Source organism: Oryza sativa, chromosome 1, assembly GCF_034140825.1.
Source record: "Oryza sativa Japonica Group chromosome 1, ASM3414082v1".
NCBI classification, from domain to species: domain Eukaryota; kingdom Viridiplantae; phylum Streptophyta; class Magnoliopsida; order Poales; family Poaceae; genus Oryza; species Oryza sativa.
This window is the reverse complement of record NC_089035.1, coordinates 25820205-25847281: the sequence shown is the minus strand read 5'-3', so window position 1 is coordinate 25847281 and position 27077 is coordinate 25820205. Positions and strand designations below refer to the sequence as shown.

Sequence of the window (27077 nt, the reverse complement as noted above, 5' to 3'; positions counted from 1 at the left end):
CTATTTCTAAATTGTATTTCTATATGGACTCTGTTTTTTCTTTTTCTCCGATTAATGTGAGAATTTCTAGACCATGAGAGCGAACGTGGAGGCTCCTTTTTCTATTTCTTTAATTATAGAGATAATCCATTGTATACCACTGAGTTTGTCATAGGTCTACAATTTGCCACTGACTTTGTCACGTTCTATAATATGCCATCGATTTTTGCTTAACTTCTACGATTTACCACCGCCATCCGGTTAGTCTCCGTTAGTACTGTACACTTTCATCCAAATGACCAAAATACCCCTGAGACAAAAACTTTCAAATTTTGGATAAAAATTCTGAAATGTCAGACTTTAAGTTTTTGGACAAATTTTGAATGTTTACAATCTTATGTTTATAATATGGTATTTCGGAATTTTTGTCCACATTTTGGAAGTTTTATCCCAGGGGTATTTTGGTCATTTGGACAAAATTGTACAGTACTAACGGAGACTAACTGGACGGCGATGGTAAATCATAGAAGTTAAGTAAAAGTCGATGGTATATTATAGAACGTGACAAAGTCAGTGGCAAATCGTAGAGCTATGACAAACTCAGTGGCATATAATGGATTGTCTCTTAATTATATAATAGATTTGGACTGTCAAGTTTTCAGATCCACATCAAAGGCCTCTTATAGTACGGAAGTGTTTTGAAGGCCCAGAATGTTTTGAGAGTTTTTGGGCCCAGATCTAGCCCAACCAGTGGCCCACACGAAACATGATTACCAGGAAGGTTAAGGGCTTTCGGATTGGTATTATTTTAAACCATGGTAAAATCGATAAATATATGACTACATTTAGTTTGTTACCAATATTAATAATGCATATGAAATTTTGGCAACAACACATATACTTATTCTACCAAAACCTGACATGTTCAAATCACTACCATGGTCAAAAATTTTAGCAAGTTAGCCTCATGGTCTAAGTGGGCATTTTGTAGTTTATATGTACTTCTATATTTTTTTTTTCTATACACAGAGATAGTACGAGATTGCTCATTCGCGCATACGTGCGACATCAGCAGGTCGCGCGTGTTTTGCATTTCGTCTGCGATTTTGCTATATCTCACTCGAAAGATTTTTTCTTATCTCTCACTCGATTTTCTCACTCAAATTTACAGTGCATTTTCTTGTAAATTACAGTGTAATTTATGAAACTTACATTGTAACTTTTGTAAGTTACACTGTAATTTTTGAATCTTCGCATGTAAATTTTAAATTTTGTATTGGATTTGGTCTTTTTCTTGAGGATATGGTAATTTAGTGTCCATTATGGTGTTTCTTAATTGCTTTTTGCTTTTTATTATATCTATCGGATTTTAATCTAAAGATTAAAAATATGTATGATACAATCGTAAAAATCTTTCGAAAGATGTATAGGTACTCCCTTTCGTCTGCAGCGTCTCCACTTCGTGCGTGTTCTGGGCCTGCAGACGTGGACTCCCATGCATATATATGCAAGCAAAAGACAAACTTAATTAGTACTTCCTAATCCAAACTAGTATAATTTGACAAAGCATGCACGTATAGCGTATTTTGTAAATTTTCTACGATTAGTACTTCCTAATCCAAACTAGTATAATTTTGAAAGTTTAATTAAACTTTTTAATAGAAGGTTTAATTTTAAATTTGAATTTTTTGAGTAAACTTCAATTCAAATTTTAAAACTTTCAACTTAAATTTTGAAAACTTTCAACTCAAATATTGAAACTTTCAACTCAGATTTGAAAGCTGTAAACTCAAATTTTAAAACTTTCACCTCAAAGTTTAAAAATTTTCAAATGAAAAATTGAAAACTTTCAACTCGAATTTTGAAAACTTTCGACTAAAAAATAAACTAGAATTTAAAAAGCTTTCGACTCAAAAATTTCAACTCAAATTTTAAAAACTTTCAACTCATATTTCAAATACAAATTTAAAATTTTTAACTAAATTATTATGTATTGTTTTTAAAAATAATGGTAATCACTGTCATTTGAAATAAGCACTGTCATTAGCGTTAAGATAATAGCATGAGCTTCGGGCAGCCGCACGCGTGACATACGCTTCCCAGCGCGCATGCGCGAACTAGGAGGCCCGAGTTAGTACGTATAAAGTTTGCAGATATAAAATTTGTATGTATAAAGTTGATATATATAAACTTTTATTTGGGCCAAAATCACGCGGGCTGAGAATATCCTAGGAAGCGAGAGTGGGCTGGTTGCGCGTGGGCTCCTGGAAATAGGAAGACCCAGCAAGTTGGGTTATTTCCCTCTCTCCACCCACGCCCTAGCGATTTTTTTAAATTTTTTATTAAAAATATTTAAAAATAATTTTTTTTTTGGGTGGGTGGGGGGGGGGGGGGCGCTGCAAAAGGGCACCGAGGACGGCCTGGTATTTTTGCAGATCGTCATCCCAGAGGGCGGCAAGGGGGCCACCTGCAAAAATTCTACTCCTCTTGCACAGTAGAAAATAGCCCTCCCAGATGGCGACAAGGAGGCTACATGCAAAAATGCTAGACCACGCTCCCAACCCTTTTGCAGGTGGCCCCTAGAGCCAAAAAATGCCCTCTGGAGGGTAGCAAGGGAGCCGCTTGTAAAATTTCGGCGCCCTCGGTGGCCAGTCGTTATGGGAGGGTCAACGGCCTTCTGCCACGTTGGCAAAATTGCCCTCTGGTAGGGCGAATTTTAAAAATCCTCTTCCAAACGGCGATGGGCGACTAGTTTTATAAAATTTTTAAATAGAAAATTATTTTTGCAGATATTTTATTAAACTAGAAAAAAAGCTTATACGTTGCAATGGGTGAAGGCTATTTTAATCTTATTATTGTTGTACGATTTAGCTATGGTGAAATTCACTGTGGGAATTCGCTTGGATATTCTTTTTACAAATCATGACCTGTAATTACGGGTCTGATCGTCTCAAGTTATCATGCAAGTTTTTTTTAAAGATATTTCTTATATGACTCTTGTATTTGTATAAACAAACAAAATTAAAAACCGACTCAAACACGGACCTTTATTTCCAAAAGCGATTGAACTTAAAACCGGCTTATAGATGACGTACCAAAATACCAGCAAAAATATCTTTAATTTTTATAATAATAGAGATAAAATTATGTTGTCGTCATCACAACTATCAAGCACTGTCGCCAGACAATACTCCCTCCGTCCCATAAAAAACAACCTAGTACTGAATGTGACATATCCTAGAATATGTAACATTCAGGTTCTAGATTCACTTTTTTTTTTTTGGACGAAGGGAGTACTTCACTGCACGAGTATTGATATGGATTCTAATGTAAGCAAATTTGACTAATGTTTTTAGGATTTCAGGTGACTGAAAGTCGTAGGTGGAAGTATAGAGTAGTGCAGATGTGATCTGTTTTTAACAAAATAAATGAAATTTAACCACAATATCAAGAGCTGAAGATAGCACCAATGACGTGAGGTGGCGCAGTACGTACCGTGGATTGATTTGACCGTACATCTCACGGTCGTAGGAGAAACATGGGCCGGTGAGTCCAATCGACCGGATCCCTCCCTCCGCATCTGGGAGGAATATTCCTCTCCGGACCGTCCTATCCCATCCTCGCTCATCAACAAAACACCTACGAAAAAGAGACCGCCATGTCCTATCTACCCAAAACCCACCATCCAAACACACCCTAAGGCAATAATATGTAACAGCGCCGCCACTATGCTGTAACAGTTGTGGGAGACGCCCCCACCCGCGTTTATGGCGCGTGTACGGGCGCCAAATTTATGAAACGTCAGCCCTCTTCTCCCCCGTACGTTTCATGAACAATGTTGAGCTCATAAAGTGACAAGGATCGTGCTGAAACGGAATTAATCCTGAAGAGGACACAATAACGATGAGTGCAGTCGTGTAGGCTTCAATGACGGAGACTATCAGTTATCAGCCAGCTAGATGCAACGACGAGAGAGCCCAAACTCCCGTGCAATCGCTGACCAGCGCACGCTCGATCTCCGTCAGTCCGTATAGTAGCCACACCCAATCATCCGTTGATCCGTGCACGAAAACGGGGACAGCTGCGCCGTGCTGATTAGTGGATCGCCTTGGTAGTCCGTGGGAGGCTGGGAGCTATCTTCGCTGCCGCACGGTTGTGAAAGGCTGGATGGGTTCGTGCCGCCGCACGGTCAGGCGGCTCACCCATGTTTTGATAAACTTGTGCAAGGACGGTGAAACTAGAGACCGGGACTCGTCCTGCTCCTGCCGCATATGGAGGAAAACGGGTGCACGAAATATCCATGAACTATTTCAACCCAAGCATGTAGAGAGTTAGAGACAAGGGATCGAGTAGTATTTGAGAAGAGCTTTCACTGCCATAGTAGTAGAAATTTTCTTTACATATGAGCAAAGGGAAAACAAAGACATCCGTTACTTCCTTCCACGCATATTACAGTAGAGTAACTAATTTTGATATTTTGGTTACAGAGCATGCAAAGTATGCGCATAAACAAAAGGACCGTGGCACGCGGCCACCACCCCTACTTGGCGACCACACCGTCGTTGCCGGCGAGCATCATGTACTTGTCGCGGCGAGTCAGCCCGGTGCACTCGTACCCGAGCGCCTCGCCGAGACGCCGCTGCACCCAGTTCGCCACCTCGGCGCCGGCCCTGCCACCGGCGCGGGTCCACTCCCGCGGCACGGCGCCCAGGAAGTCCACCCGGTACGCGGGCTGCGGGTTGGCGAAGAACACCACGGGGTCCAGCCACTTGTGGCCGCTCGCCGTCGTGCCGTACAGCGTCGTCACCTGCGCGTCCAGCGCCACGGGCTCCATGTCGTCGGCCAGCTCCGCGAACAGCGGGCTGAACCGCAGCAGGTACGGCTCGCGGCAGGTGGTGCCCTCGGGGCAGACCGCGAGGTCGCCGTGCTCCAGCAGCCGCGACATCGTCTCGGCGTCGCGCTCGCGGTCGCGCGTCAGCCGCACCGTCTTGATGGGCGCGATGACCTCGGACAGCCGGCTGAGGCTGTACGTCACGGCCGGCACGGGCTTCTGGAGCGCGGCGGTGAGCATGATCGGGTCGACCAGCGTCCGGTGCGTGCACACGTACAGGACGCCCCTGCGCTTGACGCCGGGCTCCGGGGCGCGGAGGCCCGACGTGCGGTAGCGGACGCCGAAGAGGGCGCCGGCCCCGAAGCTGATCTTGTAGGGGAGCAGGATGCCGATGGAGATGCGGATGACGGAGAGGATGACGCCGAGGGGGAGGAAGAGGAAGAAAGCGAGCGCGGCGGAGGGGGTCGGGAGGAAGGCGAGGCGGCCGTCGTGGAAGATGAGCGGCTTCGGGTACCTGTCCCGCGGCAGCCGCGCGGTCTTGGTGCTCTCCCTGTTCACGACGTAAACTTCCTGCAGTAATCAATCCAACTGTGGTAAGTACTCTGTGTACTACTAGACTACGACTATAGTATTCCATCCGTCCCAATTTAAATACAGCTGTGGAATTTTTATCCAACATTTCATCGTTCATCTTATTTAATTTTTTTATGCTTACTATTTTTATTATTATTAGATGATAAAACAAGAATATTACTTTATGCATGATTTTTTTTATTTTCTTTCATAAATTTTTAAAACACGGAACCCACAACTGCACTAAATATTGTATTTCTTTTCTGGAGCCTTGTTTAGTTGAGGAAAATTTTTAGATTTGGTTGTCACATCGGATATATGGACACACATTTGAAGTATTAAACTTAGTCTAATAACAAAATAAATTACTACTCTAATTCCGCTAGGAAACTGCGAGACGAATTTATTAAACCTAATTAATCTGTCTTTAGCAAATGTTTACATCATGGCACAATTAGATTTAAAAGATTCGTCTTGTAATTTATACGCAATTTGTGTAATTGGGTTTTTTTTCTGCATTTAATACTCTATGCATGTGTTAAACATTCGATGCAACAGCGTGAAAATTTTTGTTTTGGGAAGACCGTACTCAGTGACGAAATGTTCTGATGATCACAATTAAAATGAGAGAATATTTTTATTGTGCAAAAGATAAGTTGTGTTGCCTTTAAGCCTAGTATAATTTACTCTCTGAATTCTCCCAACAAACTGAAATTTAATTTTGGCTGTGTTTAGTTCACACTAAAATTGAAAATTTGGTTGAAATTGGAACGACGTGATGAAAAAGTTAGAAATTTGTGTGTGTAGTAAAGTTTTGATGTGATGAAAAAGTTGAAAGTTTAAAGAATTATTTTGTAACTAAACACGGCGTTTGTTGACTACTTCTCACAAATACTGTCGCAACCAGTGGCATTCTTAGCTCTGTCGCAGAGACTCTGAAGTGTGTAAATGCATGATGCCATCATCATTTAATGGTGTTCATTTTTTTTGGCAACGTTCTAGCATTGCTATGACTTTTATACAGTTTGATTGATAGGAACACATAATTTACTGTCAAAATTGTCCTTTTCTTTTTCATTCAATACTTTTAAATAAAATTTATGGAAATTAAATAAAAAATATATATTTAAAACACATCGTTCCACATATATATTTAAATAAAGTTAGGTTACTTTTAAACTTTTAACTTTTACATCATATCGTTCCAATTTCAACTAAACTTACAATTTTGGTATGAACTAAACACACCCTATATGAAGTAACCTAACTTTTGTAATAGAGAGGAAAGATCCATTAATGGCCCAATTCAATGCTCCTTCTGTACATTTACAACAATAGGTGTCTTTTTCGTAGTACTTTTTTTTTCTGGACTTAAATATAAGGCCAGTCACAATGGCTAGTGTCATTGCACGGCTACCCAAAATATTATACCATCTTCTCTCAAATGAAATCTTTTATGAAACAATCCCCACAGTGGAGGGGTTTCACTTTGACGTTTCCAAGACTAAGCAAAGCATTTAATTGATACAAGTTGCTGGGATCATTTGTACCCAAAATCCGGCGCGGCGCGGGAGAATGCGGAGGTCGCACGGCGGAGGCGGACGCAAGAGATCCGGTGAATGAAACGAATCGGCCTCAACGGGGGTTTCACTCTGTTACCGAGGACTTGGAAACGACGCTGACGAGTTTCACCAGGATGAAACTCTTTCCTTCTCTCTCATCCCCATTTCATGCAAATAATCATTTTTTATTCAGTCTTACCCCTATTAAATGTGCATGACACACCAGTGAAACCCCCATTGTGACTGGCCTAAGGCATGCATGTATTTAGAAAGTCAAGGTTTGTAATTTTTTTTACTAACAATTAAATACTCAACATATATGTTTTATGTCATATAAGTGGTATCGATGCATTCGTATCTGAAAGTACTTTCATACACCCTCAGTTAAGTTCCTATCTAATCTCATCATATAAGTTTTTTCATCGAGAAGAAAGACTTAACTTTTGTGTATTTCATTTAATGTTATTATGTGATAAGTAAGGATCAATAAACATGTAGACTCAATTTGCATGCACATATACAATAATACTGCATGTTAAATGAAGGGATCAAAGTTATATGACGATCAATTTGAAAAATTTTATTTTTTTTATTATGTGATGATCAATTTAGAACAGAGTGAGTATATAATACTATTGCTTTTGTAGTTGTTGATATTATATTAAAAACTGTGCAAAAACCTAACACAACTTATACTGTAATATTTCTCAATGAGAGAGTAGTACGATATATCACTAGTAAAAAAGGGTTGTTAATTTCCGGATGGCCCAAAACCTATTTTCGCGTGCGGAAGGTTGGCCCGTCTACCCTAAATGATCCGCAAAAATCGCTATATGGCATAGAGAAAGTAGTCTGTAATTTTATACTTATAGTCTAAGGCATTATCCACGTGTATGAGATAAATACTCTGTTTTAAATATTGCTGACTAATATTGTATCAATTTTAATAATGATTAGCATTCAAAATACTAGATTATGATGTGTTGCATTATCATATTTATGTTGCAGTTTATTTCAAAAATATTATCTATTCTAAATATTGGATATGAATTTATTACTATATCCGTCCCAATATAAGTGTTGTTATGAGTTTCCGTGTCCAACATTTGACCGTCCATTTCATTTAAAAATTTTATAAAAAAATTAAAAAGAAATAGTCACACATAAAGTACTATTCAAGTTTATCATATAATAACAATAAAAATACTAATCATATATTTTCTTAACCAAGAAGAATGATCAAACGTTGGACACGAAAACTCACAACTGCACTTAGGCTGTGTTCGTCCTTCCTCGTTCCCAGCCGGATACAGTACGCACGGGAAATGGAGCGGTCTATTAGCGCGTGATTAATTAAGTATTATCTTTTTTTTTCAAAAATGGATTAATTTGATTTTTTAAGCAACTTTCGCATAGAAACTTTTTGCAAAAAACGCACCGTTTAGCAGTTTGAAAAACGTGCGTGCGGAAAACGATAGAGTGGGGTTGGAAAAGTGGGTGCCGAACACAATCTTACTCCCTCCGTTCCATAAAAAACGAATCTAGAACCAGATGCGACATATTCTAGCACATCTTAGTACTAGGTTGGTTTTTTATTAGACGGAGGGAGTATATTGGAACGGAGGTAGTAGTACTACATTTAGGCAGCTGAAAAATGTGAAAATGGAGTACTTAATTGTTTGAAAGTATATCAGTCGCCATTTTCAAACATCAGACCTTTTCCACCGTACATCAGACCTTAATAGTAGAACTTTCGTCCTTTGTCAGGCACTGTACCAGTACTATCCTAGTATTCATCGGAAATAGAGAGGTAGGCGTAGAGGGATCTCATTTATGAACTTTAATCACTATTGTCGGACGGGCTGACGGGCTCCTTTCGGGATCTATACCATCCACACATTTTGGACGTCCTACGCACTGCAGTGTTGCACTTGCGCCTCGGCTCTTCTATATATACGTATTGTAGTCCAAACTATAAACGCCCCATCTATATATGTATTGTACTCGTGGTAGTTATAAAAGGATCGAGCTACTCGTCGTCCTACCCGAAGCCATTACTCGCCACGCACCTTGGCCGTGCAGTTTAGACGAAGATAATTAAGACCCATAAAGACAGGGAGCGGTTCTTTCTACTGATACTAGTAGTAGTTGGAGACTTGGATTTGTACGCTCGCGGCGAAGGTAATTAATCTGCGGGCGTTAATGCAAGGAGGACGTAACGTACTAGCGTGAGAGTGGAGTTGCATTGGCACTACGCCTACTGTAGAAGACCCAGAGAGAGCAGAGCAAAGGCAGCAGGCGAGGTGTGCAAAACTAGCAAATGCCAAAGCAGCGCGAGAGGACGCCTCGCTTTGCCGCGATGCGACGGCCATGTCGCGCGCGCACTCTAGCCGGCCGCCCGGCTACGGAGCACAGCGCCGCACAGGGGGAAAAACACAAGCTTAAATGTCACCAAACACCGCGTAAATGCGCTTTCAATGGCGCGCGCGCGCGTCTGGGGCGTGTGAAGGATCGAGAGGCCACCACCACCGTGCGGCTGTCTGCCTGCATCTGCATGCATGCGCCTCTCCCGTCCTCCCGTCCAGGCCGTCCATGCCCTGCGCGCCCATGGCAAGTTGGCCACAAATTGGCCAGGTGTCTGTGCATGTTTGTCGAGTTCTTTCTAGGTCCCTGCCTGGGGTAAACTGCCTGAACCAACAGTGAGTCTCATCCATGTGGTAGCAGTACACTGTTCTAGGTGATTCGATCCACATATTGGACGGGTCTCATCTACTGCTGCTAGTACATTTATGCCTACAAGTGGGTGTGGTTGTAGTAGGTTTTATAGCGTGGTGCAACGTGCTAGTCTCTGTAGATCCACCATGCCGTAAAGGCCAAACAGGGTTAACCTGAAGTTTGTTTATTATGTCGTGCGTTCTCTGTGTGTAGCGGCTAAGCTAGGGAAGATCTTACGGTTTACGATCAGGCCGTTTGTTTCTGATCCAACGGTTGATTTATCAGATGACCAGCTCCATATATCGGATCAGTTTTTTCTTTCTGTGTGTATGTGCATGTGTATATTAGTTTTGAAGTATTAGCTGTTTACGTATATATATTCTGTACCAGCCCGAAGAGAAGGTGATACTCTGACACAAACCGTTGTCTTTCTTTTTTTGTTTTTTTTCAAAGGGAAGTTATATGTATGTACTCCTAGTATGAAATGGATTTTAAAGCCAAAAACAATTAGAGCTATATAACAGTACTAATGATCTGATCTACAGCGACATGAGATGTATAGTTAACTAGAGGAAAGCCTATTAAATGATCGTTAAGAACAAAACAACGTACGGACGCACCTTGCAGTATGGGAAGCAGGGGTGGTCGAGCTGGCTGGCGTTCCCGACGACGGCCACGTCAGCCATGGCGTTGTCCGTTCCCAACGCCTCTGCCTGCAGGGCCTTGTGCTTCAGCGCCGGCGCCGCCGATCCTCCTGGCCCACACAGCATCCCGGTGAAGTAGCGGCCGCGACCAACCCTAACAACATGCAGCTCGCCGCCGACCACCACGTCGGCGGCCATGTACTCCTTCAAGAACCACTCCACCATCACCCTCGGCGCGCCCGTCACCACCACCTTCCTCCTCGCCGGCAGCCAGAGGCGGCTGTACACCTGCGCGTTGAGCCCCTCCATGTAGAACTTGGGCAGGACGGCGCGGGCCACGAGGTCCATGTCGCGGGGCCTCAGCCCGAAGAAGGTGACGAACGCCATGACCCTGACGCCGGCGTCGGAGCGCTCGCCAAGGGCCCAGACGAGAGGGAAGGCGCAGAGCAGGAGCAGAGCGCGCAGCAGGCTGCCGCCCTCGCAGGCGACGAGCATGAAGTAGGGGAAGAGCGCCGCGGACCTCATGAGCGCGCCGTCGAAGCCGAACACCACGGCCTTGTCGGCGGCGTCGGGGAAGACGACGGTGCACTTGGCCGCTGGCGAGACGGGCGACGGCGGAGGCGGCTTGGTAGTAGTGGCGGAGGAGCTGCGGCAGTACTGGAACGCATGGCCGCGGAGCTTACGTGCCGCGCGGTAGAAGGTGAAGAGCCAGTGCGCGGCTATCTTGGGGAGGATGGTTGGAAGCACCATCGATCTCACGTAGTACTACACGTCGTCACGCACGTATGTATATGTTGCCTGTGCGAACCTGTATAAGCTGGGGCGCCAGTTTTATATAGTAGTAGCACGTATAGCTGATGCAACTAGAGCTTGTTCACAGTGTTGCTGCAAATGTTGGTGATGATGGAACGATGGAGTTGGCTTGATGACGAGGGAGGGATCGGGAACCAGGAAAGGAAGCTGTGGCATTGGCAGTGGAAGTGGCCGGTAGGGTGGTGCAGGCGGCGAGAGGGGGGGAACGTGTGCATATATAGAGGGGTGGACTGACGCTACGGATCGATGCGTAAGAGAAAGTTTAATAGTATAGCCAACTACTAACTTTAAATCACTTATAGTCAATTTAATAGCCAATTCATACAATAGTTACACACTACAATATTAATATCTGGTCCCACCTATCATATACACACCGTGTCTTAGAGTTCGTGCTACAGTTGACTATAAATCTATAGCTCGCTACTCTTTTCTTTTCACTATTATCTCTTTAAAATATATATTTATAGCTAGCTAATAGTCTGTTATTGTACCTGCTATAAGGTCGGGAAATGGAAAGGGAGAATTTATGGGGGGTTGGTGGGGCGACGCATTGCATTGCATTGCAGGGAGAGGAGATGATACAGTAGTGGATTTTAGCGGACGAAGTAGGCAGGGCGCGCTCGCGTTTGACCGCGCGGCACCGGGAGCCGGTCGGCTAGAAAGCTCTGCTTGGCTCGGCTCGCGCGCGAAGTCGCGATCTGTGCGCGTTTCTGTGGCGCATTCATGAGGCCCAATGGCCAGTCTTCCGTCCGCCACTTGGTTGAATGCGGTGATCACTCTCATCGGAGGACGGAAACGCCGGGAATATCGATCGATCCGGGTGGGTTTTTCTACTTTTACGAACGGCCAACGGGATGGCGCTAAGATTAATCCTAGTGCACGAGAGCGTTTTTATGAGCTCCTCGACATCGGGAGTATGGCCCCGCGCGTATAGGCGTTTGCTGCTCCGTGCGCACGGCGGCAGCCATTGCCATTGAGGTTTTGCATGCATTGCTGCGGTGCTGTGCGAGCCCGTGATGTCCTCCGTTGATAGGTGATGTAAACAACCAACGGATAGCACAGCTAGCGTTGGTTTCCAATGTTTCTTCTCTACCTTTCTCTGGATAATGATTGGAATCGGTCGACTGGCCGGGGGAGCAATAATCGGACGCTCCCCCCTCCCCCGCCCGAAAATGCTAATGGACGGGTGATCGCTCCCCCATCCGCCCAGCGATCACCCATCCGATCCGCCCCCTCCCCTATACTCGATACACTCCTCCCTCCTCCCCCCCCTTCCTCCTCCCCTTCTTCTCTTACTACTATAGTACACCACACAATTTTTTTTAAAAAAACAAAAAGTTAGAAAAATTTATTTATAGAAATACTATATATAAAAAATTTGAATTCAAATTCAAATTTGAATCGGCTATGTAAACTTTTGGCTTATAAACTTTAGGTCTATAAACTTTATGTGTATAAACTTTAGATGTATAGAACTATTATATATAGAAAATATTTGAATTCAAATTCAAATTTGAATCAGATATAATTCAAATTCAAATTTGAATCGGGTATGTAAACTTTTGACTTATAAACTTTAGGTCTATAAACTTTAGGTGTATAAACTTTAGATGCATAAGAATACTTTATATAGAAAAAATTTGAATTCAAATTCAAATTTGAAACAGGTATGTAAACTTTTGACTTATAAACTTTAGGTCTATAAACTTTAGGTGTATAAACTTTATATGTATAGAAATACTATATATAAAAAATTTTTGATTCAAATTCAAATTTGAATCGGATATATAAACTTTTGACTTATAAACTTTGGATCTCTAAACTTTAGATGTGTAAACTTGAGGTATATAAATTTTAGGTGCATAAATTTACTAAAATAGGAAAGTAATGCGGTGCCAAAAAAGGAAACTAGGTGGAGGGAGGGAGGGGGGAGGGGATTGATCGCTACCCCCATCTCCAGGCGATCAATCGCCCATTAGGATCCCCGCACCCCGCGCGTGGCCGCGCGTGCATGCCACTGGCCCCACCACAGTCCCTGCCCTCACCTGCAACAAATCACCCACATATTTTTGGAAACTCTCTATTAAGGGAATTTGGTTTATTTGTTGTTCCGTAAAAAATGTTTCATCCAGTGCACTCACAATGTTTCACTATGTATGGATCTAATGTTGTAGTGAACTGAAACATTCCATTGCAACAAATCACCCACATATCTTGGAAACCCTCTATTAAGGGAATTCGTTTTATTTTTTTCCACCAAAATTGTTTCACATAGTGTACTCATAATATTTCACTATGTATAGATTTAATGTTGCAGTGAACTGAAACATTCTTTCGCTATTTGCTGAAATATTGTTTTTATATAAGGTGAAATAACACCCGATTTAAATGAGTGAAACATTTTTGATCTATTTAGTGAAACAATTCCGATATACTTAGTGGAACATCATGCAACATTTAAAAATAATTCAATAATAAGCTAAATTTCTTTTTCGTCGGAATATATCCATGTGTGGTCTTGTTTTGAAAATTTAATTGCAACGAATTGAATGGTGCAATTGGATCATGATTTGGACAAGTAATCTAAGAGAAAAATCAGTTTAATATAGTTTTACACATAAATCGGACGCTCCTCCCATCGAGCGCCCGAGCCGGAGTTGTGTCCACCTTTCCGACTTACAAATATAACAATTTTAGCATTTAAAATTATCCTAAATATAATTTATTCGGACACAGGGGCGGATCCACCCATTAGGTAGGGTGGGTTGACCGACTCAGCTACGACTCGTGTCGTCCCACACCCTGAAGACCTCTTTACCCCCTTATAATAGTCACGGGCCATCAAAATTAGGTATAATAAGGCGTGAACACCTAACAGATTGAGGCCGTTTTGCGAATGGACTATTAATACGATATGTGTTGTGTTCAATTGCTTTTATCGAGTGAAAATCTCTGTTCTTCGCTTCATCTATATTTTAAAACTTCGTCCGCCACTGTTCGGACAAATTAAGATAAAAAAGCAAAACCAAAATTAAATAATTTTTAATTTGTTCTGTTTATTAGACAGTTTCTAAATAGATATGTCGTCGATAATCAAAATACAAATAACCTAATAGTTATTGTCATATTTTGAAACCCTGCTCTCATATACCACTCTACCAAAATTCCGTTCACGTTTGTCACCCGATCCCTACTCTCTCTCCCCTGCGTCACTTTTAGCGCTATTCTTGTCCACGTGGCTGTTTTTTCTTTTATATTGGTCCTATCAGATTTGAAAACCCTAGCGAGAAGACATGAATGCCCTTGGACCCATTTGTAAGGAGTGCACAAGATCATTCGTTCACAAGAGAAGCATATATGCAGATGCTTCATGCTTGTCGCATGGCCCATGCATGCTACCACACAAAATCACAAATGTTTCCAAGAGATAAAAATGATTTATCGTCGGTTCTATGAGCAGGGGCGAAGCCAGGATTTATGGTTAGGGGGGTGTGGACAGAGCGAACAAGTCATAAGTCAGGATAAACAATGCCGACGATAAAACAAGACATCATGTATTCTGCCATAAAAAAGCTTAAATTTAGCTTTTTAGTTGTATCATTGGATATTTGACAGTTTGAGACTTGAGACACCATGCTCGACAGCGAGTCGCAATGGGAGGACAGAGAGACGTGTGAAGCCGAGCAATGAAGACAAGGAGTTGATTTGTGTCGTCTCTCTGTCTCTTTCTTATTAATTATTTTTTCTATACCATGTTTATTAATAATGGACTAATTGACATGCTAATGCGCTAGTTAGTACGACAGTGATGGGGTCGGATAGGGGGGTGTTGGCCCCCTCCGGCACCCCCTGTAGCTTTGCCCCTGTCTATGAGGAGTGCGATGAGACGAACCCTCAAAATTGTTCTAGTAATGTCAACTGTTGTGGCTGATCCTTGTGCCGGATGTATCCGTCGGCGACGGTCAGTGGGTATTCCTGATACCCCCTTCTCACTTTTGTGCGCCCACAGGTTAAAGCGTAGCCGCCGGTGTGCTTAGTAGGCGAGGGCTCGCCGAAGACGCGGTGGCTACTACTACATAAACACAAATAGGTGCCGGTTGGAAACCCCGTATAGGTGCCGGTTTTGGAACCGATACCTTTGAGGTCCCAAAAATGAAGAAACCAACAAAAAGGTGGTTCGATGCATTAGCTCAATTCGAGCAGCTCCCAATCACCCCGAATCGATCAACATGAACACAATCAAACAATCAACATCCACATCAACAAAAAAAAAATCCAAGACAGTATAAATGGGGACGTTGAAGGAGAGAATTCTACTGCCGCTGCCCTTGTGCCACACCGGTCAGATCCGGCCACGCTCGACATCGTCGTCGTGGGAAGGTGAGGGCCAAGGGAGGTGAGGGAATCCGCTGCCGTGTGGAGGCGAGGGGGCCACCTCAGTGGGGAGGTGAGAAGGGCGACGCCGAGGGAAGGTGAGGCGGACGCCGCCGCCACCGTGGGAGCAGCCACCGATGCTGTCCCACCCGTCGCCGATGCTGCCCTGCCGTTACCGACGCCTATGGGCCCCCTCTCCTCCTCCGGAATTGATGTGACAATCAATTATATGCATACAACTAAGCATGACAAATATAAAACAATACCAAATAATAGATCGGATGAATGGAGGATCTTTAAGATATTAAAATCCAGTGAGTTTTGGAATCCAGTTCGGCCTCCGGAGACACCACTAACTTCAAATGGACCTAGCGACTTCATGCCAACTCCGATTTGGGTGATCTTGGACTTCATGGAAAGCTTATCTCACTACCTTTCAAACGCATCTAGTCTCATATCCAAATTCATTCCGAGTCAACGGGAATCGTTAAAACAAGGAAGTGTTATTGTTGAAACCGAACTTAGGCCTTAGGCCTTGTAATAGACTAGATCCATCTCGAAAGTGTCTCTCTCCACCTCCATGAATTAGCACTAAACCCTAGATCAATTTTCCTCTATAAATGTCTATGTACAACCTAAAAAATAATTGGATTTTGTTTAGTTGAATTTTGCCAAGTGCCATTCAGCTTGTGTCTAGTCCTCGCTCGATTAGTCGGTGACTATAGATTCAGAGCCGCCAATAGTTGGTGTGTTGATTTGCCGGCTCGATTAGAACTACCACTTCAATCGCATCTATTCCTTTATGCTTAATTACCTATTCGCAATATTTAGATTGCATCTTATCTTGTTCTTACATTGTTCTCTCGTTTGCATTGCAGGGATCATCAACCGCGCGTCACGGTTGGTACAACATTATTTGTGGTGTAGCGATTGCATGGCGTTCTGGACTTGTAGCTGCATCGCAAATGTCGTACTCGATTAAAGCGAAAGTTATCCCCTCACCAGAAGATCGGGCCTGGCCACGACGGAGAGCGTCGTCAGGAATGGCTAGTACCTTGGTGGTCAAATCGACGTCCTCCGCATCGGCGTCCACCTTCAACCGCCGGCTTGAGTAAGTGGTTCTGCGATGGACTCGCTGTCAACGGCATCAGGAGCATCACATGCGACGGGAGCTCAGCTGGGCGGAGCGAGCGGCCAGGCCAGGAATGGTGCTCTTTTTTTCTTATAAAGGTAAATTTGTTTCTACCTATATACAAATTATTGTAATGGCACTGGTCGAAATACGTGAATTATAAAGTTATTTTCAAAACCGTCAAATTTATAATAGTATGTATTAGTAACCAATACATTTTTATTCCTAATTTTATTTAAAATAAAATTAGGCAAATATAAGTTTTTAATAAAAGCTGGGACCGATCCAGAACAGCCTAACTAGGTTCATGGTGACCGCAACTTTTCCATTCAATTCGTTGCATATGTGCAATGCACGTGTACTGTTCGTCCCGAAAGAAGAGCACATGCATGCGTATTTGCCCTGCCCTGCTCTAGTATATTAACAACGCCACACTAAGAGCAAGTTTAATAATATAGTGTACTAGCTTCAATTCATTTATAGCCAATCTAATAGTCAATTCATATAATACTTGTTTACTACCCCTCCATACTCGCAAAGGAAGTTTTTTTTTGACAGCGACACGGTATCCGAAACACAACTTTAACTTCTTGTTTATATAAAAATATTTATTGAAAAGTAATATATGTATATTTTTATGAAAGTATTTTTCAAGGCAAATCTATTCATATAATTTTTACATTTTCAAACTTAACAACTTGGGAGTTATTCATTATTTATATTCCCAAGATTTGACTTAAACATTGTCCTAAACGATTTTCTTTACGAGTACGGAGGGAGTATACTATTAATATATGGTCCCACATATCATACACACATTGCGTCTTGAAGTCCATGTTACAGCTGGCTATAGATCTATAGTCCGCTGGTTTTCTCTCTCATCATATATCTTGTTAAAATATATTTGTAGCTGAGCTAACAGTCTGTTATTGTACCTGCTCTAATCACAGTATTATGTGTTATGTGTTGGGCGCAACACATGCAAACTTTAGTAGGTAGGCATCATGATTGTTGATGATCGACTAAAATCGATAGATACGATTGGTTTCCTATCTTTCAGAATTCAAGGAAAGAGTTTGTTAGAGCAAGTTTAATAATAGTTTAGTCAATTACTGGTTTTAAATCATCTATAGTTATTTTAATAGCGGATTCAAATAATAGTTATCTATAAACGTATATTACACAAGTTATAGCTGGTCCCACCTGTCATATACACATGTATTTTGAAGTTTGTGCTGCAGCTGGCTATAAATCTATAACACGCTGCTCTTCTTCTTTAATTTTATATTCTCGAAATATGTTTATAGTTGGTTTATAGTGCTATTGTACCGCTCTTAGTTGATCCATCGGGTGGGAGACTAATTTAAGTCGCTAGTGATCTATTGCTGGGCACGTACATGTGGACCTGATCTGTTTATTGATTAGCAAAAAGAACAGGTAGGCGAGTAGCTAGTGCCAAAGGTGCTGCAGTGATCGCATTCCCATGTACTCGTACTATAGCCTAAGCACGTTCATGATTGTACAGTGTCTTTTTTTCCTCTTGTTTCTCTTGTTGCACAGTGCCACCGCCTCACTGCCTCATCTGGTCCCAAATTAAGTTCCAACCGAACGACAACACAGGCATGCAGAGGAGCGATGCAGATGCAGGTTAATTCCGGATAGTACAGAGCAGCTGCGAGCTCATTTCATCACCAGCCACACGGTGAACGAGTATACGTGTACCACGAGTGAAGTGATGCTCAGACTGGCACCGGCTCTCACAGGTGGTGACTGCCATAGCGCCATGCGTCGTGTAGCTGCTACTAGAACGTTTAACCGGATCAGATCGGAGTTTACTGCGTCGTCCGCGCGGAGGCACGTCCGCCAGTAACCAGACGCTCCCGGCGCAACCGCCCACATGACCGACGCGCGTTCTCCGTGGCGTCGCACATGCGAGACGCGTGTTCCCGGAGGGCGAGGCCGCCTCCGGCCCGCGGCAGCCGGTGGTTTCCATAGCCGCGCGGGCGCCCGCACACCGCGACGAACGGCGGGTAGCTCGTCGTGCGGGCGGAGGTGCGCCGCGGTGCGGCAGTGATGATGGCATTGATTCCGGCCAGTGTGCGTGCAGTGGCGCGGGGGGGCCAGAGCCGGGGGCGCGTCGCGAGTCGCGCGAGCGCGCGGCGGACGGCGACAACGCCACGTCGTGCATATGCGACGGGGTCAATATCGAGCGGCATGGAGCAGAGCAACGTTAACTTCTGGTAGCGACGTACTCACTCCGTAAAAAAAAAAAGAAAAAGCAAACCCCGAGTTTCCGTATCCAATGTTTGTCCGTCCGTCTTATTTAAAAATATTATAAAAAAAATTAAAAAGATAAGTTACACATAAAATATTAATCATATTTTATCATCAAACAATAATAAAAATAACAGTTTATAAAAATATTTTTTTTTGACGAAAGAAGTAACTCTGGCTCTGTAGTTCTGGACTCTGGGAACATAGGAGCAGATGATGCGATAGCCATATATATACAGGTTGCGTTTAATAACACTGCCCGTGTGGTCGCTGTACGCACCCCTGTGCTCTACACATTCCCCATCGCTGTGACATCGTACGTGTTGGCAACATCAGACGAGTTGTACCAAACAGCCCCCGAAATATCAGATCCACATGCGTGGACAAAGTAGTGAGTGGATCGATCGACATGATCTTGCTCCCAACACATGCTATACTACAGCTACCAACTTGAGGGCATGATGTATGACGGATCGATCGATGTAGTAGGCCTCTATCAAATTATCAATGGGCCGGACAAGTCATTATCTGGAATCAATGAGACAAGAACGTTGCATATGTTCTCTCTCATATTCATGGTGCGACCAGCGACCTGGTGTATCACTTCGTTGGGGGATCGGAGTGTCCGCCGAGTTTTCGTATATATTACTCACTACCTGGTCTTCAAAACTGCCAAACTGTCGAGACGGGTTACCGGTCGGGGCGGTAACCGCGGTTACCATGACAAACCGTACGAAACCGTGTAAAATTTATTAACATTTTAAATTATTTTTAAAATTTATTTGAATTTAAGGAGGTTACCGTGGTTTTTCTTTTACCGTGCCTAACCGTACGGTTTTGCAAACCCTATTTCTGTGCTAGAAAATTCCTCTTTACTCCCGTTTTGCAATCCTTTTCAGTCCCAGGTTACAAATCGGGACCCCGAATCCAGAACCCTAGATAGTTATTTTTATTCCCGGATGAAATAACCGGAACTTAAGATAGATCTAACATAAACCGGGACAAAAGATCGGAACGCCACGTGCCTAGCGCTACCATCTTTAGTCTTTTTTTTAATTATTTTTTGCTACTTATATTGAATTCAAACCGAACTCAATAACAAAATCATCCCCACAGATTGAATGAACATACTTAAATCGACATCAATCCACACAATGAACAAATTTGCAGATCCACATAATGAACAAATTCACATCGCAAAATTACATAACAAATAAACAAATTCACATGAATCCTTGTCATTGTCGCGCCGCCCGCCGCACAGGTCGCCGCCGCCCGGCGCGCAGAGGAGGCCGCCACCCGACGCGGGTAGGCCACCGCCGCCGCAGCCTGCCGCCCTCCGCTCGCTCGCTCCTCGCTGCTGCACAAAAAACCCGCCGCCCTTCTCTCGCTCGCTCCTAGCTGCTGCGCAAAAAAGGAGAGGATGAGAGAGAAAGGAGCCTGAGGAAAAGATCGATAGATAGTAGAGAGGAGAGAGGAGGAAAGAGAGGAAGAGGAAGTTAATAATGAGGAGTTTGTGAGGAAAAGTGCGAGGGATTATATACGATATATTAATTTTGAACACTAATTGGGAATAAAAATAGTGGGAGGTCTAACCTCTTTTGAATCGGGACTAAAAATAATCTTTAATTTCGGTTAGTTTGTAAAGTTCCATTGCGATTTTTAATCGGGACTAAAGAATATCTTTAGTCTTGGTTAATTTCTACTCGAACCGAGACTAATGTGAATTTTACATGACCCAACCAAGATCAGTTTTTCAGCAGTACTCGGTCCACAACATCTAATTAATCATGACATAAATACCAACTGTCACGACAGTGAGAACTCAGTAGTACACTGTTTGTTGTTAATAATTATAGATGCGTCGAATTTCCATGACTTCCGAATATAGTATATTTTCTGTTCATTGATGCTAAAATTCTCCTCGTCGTCGATTGCAAGTTTGCAACAGTAGACGACGGTACACAGGCCCGCTGACCATCCGTACCAGGGGAACGAGCGACTTGGGAACAGTCCTTTAGGAGGGCAGTTGCCGGTGAGAACCCCCTCTCCCCGCGGGTGCTAATGGGCGGGTGATCGCTCCAGGCGATCATCCCCCTCTCCTCTATACTCTACTCTTTTCCTTCCTCCTCTCCTTTTTCTCTTCCTACTACACCATAAATTTTTTTAAAAATAAAAAAACAAAGTTGAAAAAAATTTATGTACAGAAAATACTATATATAAAAATATTTAAATTTAAATTTAAATTTGAAACGGGTATGTAAACTTTTGACTTATAAAACTTTGGGTCTATAAACTAATATTTGAATTCAAATTCAAATTGAATCGGGTATGTAAACTTTTGACTTATAAACTTTGGGTGTATAAACTTTAGATGTATAGAAATACTATATATAGAAAATATTTGAATTTAAATGCAAATTTGAATTAGATATAATTCAAATTCAAAATTTGAAACGGGTATATAAACTTTTAACTTATAAACTTTAGGTGTATAAACTTTAGATGTATAGAAATACTATATATAAAAAATATTTGAATTCAAATTCAAATTTGAATCGGATATATAAACTTTTGACTTATAAACTTTTGGTCTGTAAACTTTAGGTGTATAAATTTACTAAAATAGGAAAGTAATACGGTGCCAAAAAAGGAAACCAGGTGGGAGGGGGGGGGCGAATTTGATCGCCCTGGGTGAGCAAGGGCGATCGATCGCCCTGTAGCATTTCCGCCCCCTCCCCCAAATCCTCAGCCCCCACCCCACCTGGATTTTTCACGATTTGATCTTTTTGAAAAAAATATTTTACAAATAGAACCCTTGAAAAAACTTATCTCGAAAATGATGGTCCTTTTTGGGCGCCAGAGTGGCTAGCGCCGTCCTCCTACCACTATGGCGGGGCGGCGCTAAGGTGGCAGGGGGAGCGTGCTAGAGTGGCTCCCTCCCTCCCCCCAACGCAATTTTTTATTTTTCTTTTATTTTTTTGATATTTTTTTCACGCTTGTAAATTCAAATGGATGAAATATGTGACTTGTAGAATTTTTCCTCTCCTCTCCTCTCTAGTGTAGAGGAGAGAGATGTACAACTTTTTTATTTTTATTTTTATTTTTTGATATTTTTTCACACTTAGGAACTCACAAGAACCAACCATAGAAAAGTTTAACTCAAATAAACGAAATATGTGACATGCAGAATTTTCCAAAGCTCTACCGAAAAGTTTCTCGCCTAAAACACAATCTTGCAAGCGGAATTTAGAGGTTCTAATATTGCCGAACACAGCAAAGCGGGGGAGAATCAGATGTAACTTTTTCTTTAGATGTCTGTGGATATATTATTTGCCTGATTCCGAGTCCGTGTGAAAAAAGTTATACCTGTTTTAAAAAATGACACCCGAATGCAACATAAAAAAACACAAACCATAACTTTTTTTATAAGATGTAAAAGCTGTAGAAAAAGGCTAAGATGTTCAAAATCTAATCTACTTTTTTGGGACTATAAGAAAAACCGAAACGACAAAGAGCAGGAAGAGAATGCCCTGGAGGGCTTTTCGGCTTTTCGGGAGAGCTTTGAAAAATTCTACGAGTCACATATTTTATCTATTTAAGTTTATTTTTCTTGTACAGTTTGTTCTTATTTGCTCCTAAGTGTGAAAAAATTATTTTTTTAAAAAAAGTTACATATCTCTCTCATCTACCACTAGAGATGAGAGAAGAGGAAAAAATGGTTGCACGGGGGAGAGGGGGCGGCAGCCACTCTGACGCACTCCCTCTGCCACCTCAGTGCTGCCCCGCCACGATGGCAGGAGGATGGTGCCAGAGTGGCTAGCGCGGTCCCACTCTGGCGCCCCAAAAATGATTATTATCGGGATAAATTTTTCAAAAGGACTAGATTGTAAAAATTCCAGACCCCCCACCCCCACAAACACACACGCAAACATTTGTTGATCTTTATAGTTGAGTAAATATCTGCATGACCTTTAATCATCCGTTTCGATACACGATATATATATTAGTTTGTTATTCTCGGAATATCTTTGTAGTTATGTCTAGAATTGTCCTAAAAAGTATATAAGATTTAGATGGAAAATTATAAAAACCATATTATTTCGAAAATGCTTGTTGTAGGTCGCCCGATGGAAGGGAAAAGTTATCGGGCTGTTATCCCATCCTCAGTCGTACTCCCTCCGTCTCCAAAAAAAAAAAAAAAAGGCAAACCCTGGATTTTCGTGTTCAACTTTGACTATCCGTCTTATATGAAATTTTTTTATAATTCGTATTTTCATTGTTGTTAGATGATAAAACATGATTAATATTTTATGCGTGACTTGTCTTTTTAATTTTTTTCATAACTTTTTTAAATAAGACGGACGGTCAAATATTAGACACGGAAACAAGAGTTTATCTTTTTTGGGACGGAGGGAGTACCTGCCTGGCATGCATGCAAGTCACTGCCTTTGAAGAGGAGCAGGAAGCAACTAGGAATCAGGGTGACGTCGTCATGCATGCATGTTTAACTTTTTAAGCGATTTCTCTCTTAAATTACTTATCTAAACCATAATCTGATTGCACCATTAAATTCGTTGCAATTAAATCTTTAAAACAAGATCACACATGGATATATTCCGACGAAAAAAATTTTAGCTTATCATTGAATTATTTTTAAATGTTGCACGATGTTCCACCAGGTATATCGGAATTGTTTCACTAAGTAGATCGAAAATGTTTCACTCGTTTAAATCGGGTGTTGTTTTACCTTATATAAAAACAATGTTTTAGCAAATAGCGAAAGATTGTTTCAGTTCACTGCAACATTTGATCTATACATAGTGAAATATTATAAGTACACTAGGTGAAATATTTTTTGGTGGAACAAAAAATAAAACGAATTCTCTTAATAGGGGGTTTACAAAATATGTGGGTGATTTGTTGCAATATAGTATTTCAGTTCACTGCAACATTTGATCCATATATAATGAAACATTGTGAGTATACTATGTGAAACATTTTTTGTGGAAAAAAAAAGAAACGGATTTCCTTAATAGAAGGTTTCCATAATATGCGCGTGATTTGTTGCAAGGGTATCTTCCATAATATCAAAATCTACTGCAACATTTGATCTGTACATAGTGAAACATCACGAGTACACTAGCTGAAACATCGTAAAACTACTGGTTGAAACATCAAAAGAGACCATATGCAACATTAAAAAAAATCAATAAAAAAGCTAAAATATTTTTTTGTCGAAATATAATCATGTGTGGTCTTGTTGTAAAGATTTAATTATAACGAATAGAACGGTGTAATCTGATCGTGAATTGGATAAGTAACTTAAGAGAAAAAATAGTTTGAAGTTTGTAAAAAAAACTGTAACCATCCTTCTATTGTTTAGTGCTATGAATGCATGGCTTCTTCAGTGCTATGAATGCATGGCTTCTTCTGATGCAGTGGCTTGCGTCTACGTGGTGGCAGTAAAAAAGCTAGGAGGAGGCGCCCGATTTTGTTGAATAAAAGATCGGGCGCCCCATCCGTAGATGGATCCATATTATTTTCCTAAGGCGCATACCTCAACTTTAAACCCCTTAACCATTAAAACCATCCCCCACGTTCTCGCTCTAAACTAAGGTGTGTTTGAGCTTTACTTGTTGCAAGAAGCAAGCAAAAGTGAGGTCCACCTATCGGTGACCATTTCATTTTCTTTTTACTTCCATACAGAGAGAGAGATGAAGGAAGGATATGACAGCAGAGATAGCACGAGTGGCATGAAATTGGAAGTGGGGAGGGTGGCGCGGGCAATGAAAAGTTGGCAAGAGGAGAGCAGTTATTGTCGTAAGAACCTACTAGATCACGCGCCATGCTATTCTCTACCACCTTTTGAAGGTGGCGCTCAGCTTTTTGGATGCCCAAAAGCCATGTTCGGGCTACATTAACACTAATGAGATCTGCCTTGTGGAAGAAGGGGTCGTTGTTGGAGGTGGTGGAGGAAAAGAGGAAAGTATGGTGGCTTTTGGCTCAAGGGGATTGGGCAAAGAAGGGGAATGAGAGAAGAGTAGTCTCGCTAACATGTAGGAAGTTAATTCTTTTAGGGCCCATTTGAATTGGAGGAAAAACATAGGAATTTTGGAGGATTTCAACCCTATAGGAAAATTTCCTATGAAGCCCTTTGAAACAAAGGATTGAATCCTATCCAATCCTTTAAAATTCCTATGGAATAGACAATCCTATAGAGATTTTGGATGAAATTTAGCAAGAGCTTCAACCTCTTGGTAACTTTCCTTTGAGTCTATCTCTCTCATCCAATTCCTACGTTTTTCCTACGGTTCAATCAAACGGTTAGGGCTCCTTTGAATCGTAGGAATGAAAAAACGGAGGAATAGAAAAAATATAAGATTCTGATAGGAATGTAAGTGTAAAATAGAGGATTGCAAAACACAGGAAAAACATAGGAATGATCGTTTGATTGGACCACAGGAAAAACACAGGAATCGGATGAGAGAGATAGACTCAGGGCCCCTTTGAATCGTAGGAATGGAAAAATAGAGGAATAGGAAAAACACAGGATTCTGACAAGAATGTAGGTGTAAAACAGAGGATTGAAAAATACAGGAAAAACATAGGAATGACCGTTTGATTGGACCGCAGGAAAAACGCAGGAATCAGATGAGAGAGATAGACTCAAAGGAATTTTTCCAAGAGGTTGGACCTCTTGCTAACTTTCCTCCAAAATCTCTATAGGATTACCTATTCCATATGAATTTTAAAAGATAGTATAGGATTCAATCCTTTGTTTCAAAGGCTTTCATAAGAATTTTTTTCCATAGGATTGAAATCCTTCAAATTTCCTACACTTTTCCTACAAATCAAAGGGGCCCTCAAAAGATTTTTACCAAGAGGTTAGACCTCTTGCTAAGTTTCCTACAAAACATATATGCAACAAGCCATTCCATAGGAATTTTGTAGGATTTGGAAAACTTCAATCCTTTGAATCAAAGGGCTACATAGGAAAATTTCATGTAGGATTTTAATCCTATGAAATTCCTTCATAATTCCTGTGTTTTTCCTACATTTTGCAATCCTGTGTTTTACACTTGCATTCCTATCAAAATCCTACGTTTTTTCTATTTCTACGTTTTCTCAATCCTGCGATTCAAATGGGCCCTTAATACTTTTTGTTGACTTGGACTATCGCATACGCACTACATAGTGTTTGTAGCATAATTTGGCTAATATTTAGGCCCCCTTTGAGGGCCCCTTTGAATCGCAAGAACGAGAAAACATAGGAATAGGAAAAACATAGGATTTTGATAGGAATGTAAGTGTAAAACAGAGGATTGCAAAACACAGGAAAAACAGAGGAATTGTCGTTTGATTGGACCGCATGAAAAACGCAGGAATTAGAGGAGAGATAAATACTCAAAGGAAAGTTTCCAAGAGGTTTTACCTCATGTTAGAATTCCTCTAAAACTTGCATGGTATTAGTGTTGACAGAAAACACGAGGCCTGGGAGATCTGCTTAACTCCACTGCAGGTCCAAAGCTCGCCTTCGAATGTATGAGCATGCCAGTTGATTTGATCCTGTAATCAACAAGAAATAGAAGTAAAGAAACCACAGTTAAATCTATAAATGATAGCCGATCGGCTAGGTGCCGATGACATATCATTTATCTTTGAGCCGATGTCGTATATGCATCGATCGGCAGTCATTAATAAATAAGAAAGGACTGAATCTACTTGATCGGCTGCAGATATTACCAATATATAATCTTTATATCGATATATACTTAAATCAAGTGATTGGGATAGATCGGTCGCCATGCCGAGACAGTATAAATCACTTAGATCGAAATATATATTAATAATGAGACTATATACGTTTATAGCATAGCCGATCAGATAGATCTAGCATGTATCGGCTAATACTCCGATACCACTTTATATTAAGATATTAAAGCAAGTAGAATATACTAACCAACAGCCTAATATACTTAAATGCAGCAAGATCTTAACATAAAGGGCAGATTTAACATGTCAATCAAGCATATAAGATAAAAAGTAGTTAAATCAGGTAAGATCGGCTGAAACTCCGATACTACCCTAATCAGCAACCGAGAAGTAGGCTAGAGATTGAGATTCTAATCACGACTCATAAGATCAAACTTAACTGATACAGCTATAAGTATGAA

The 27077-nt window shown here is 41.6% G+C and overlaps 1 protein-coding gene across 1 annotated transcript; it reads right to left on the bottom strand.

Moving 5' to 3' along the window:
- Positions 1-4329: 4329 nt before the first annotated feature.
- Positions 4330-11303, bottom strand: LOC4326672 (glycerol-3-phosphate acyltransferase 1). The gene is made up of 2 exons (XM_015779205.3): positions 10281-11303; positions 4330-5380 (listed from the first exon to the last, which is right to left on the bottom strand). Exons 1-2 carry the CDS (start codon positions 11052-11054, stop codon positions 4520-4522), a joined length of 1635 nt encoding a protein of 544 aa, XP_015634691.1. The 5' UTR covers positions 11055-11303; the 3' UTR covers positions 4330-4519.
- Between the last annotated feature and the right edge of the window lie 15774 nt (positions 11304-27077).

Bases quoted from the DNA above. Each gene is read 5' to 3' on its own strand.
- LOC4326672 (XM_015779205.3), bottom strand. From the start codon at position 11,054: ATGGTGCTTCCAACCATCCTCCCCAAGATAGCCGCGCACTGGCTCTTC. The intron at 5,381-10,280 runs GTGCGTCCGTAC...TGATTACTGCAG, and splicing joins CCTGCTTCCCATACTGCAAG to GAAGTTTACGTCGTGAACAG.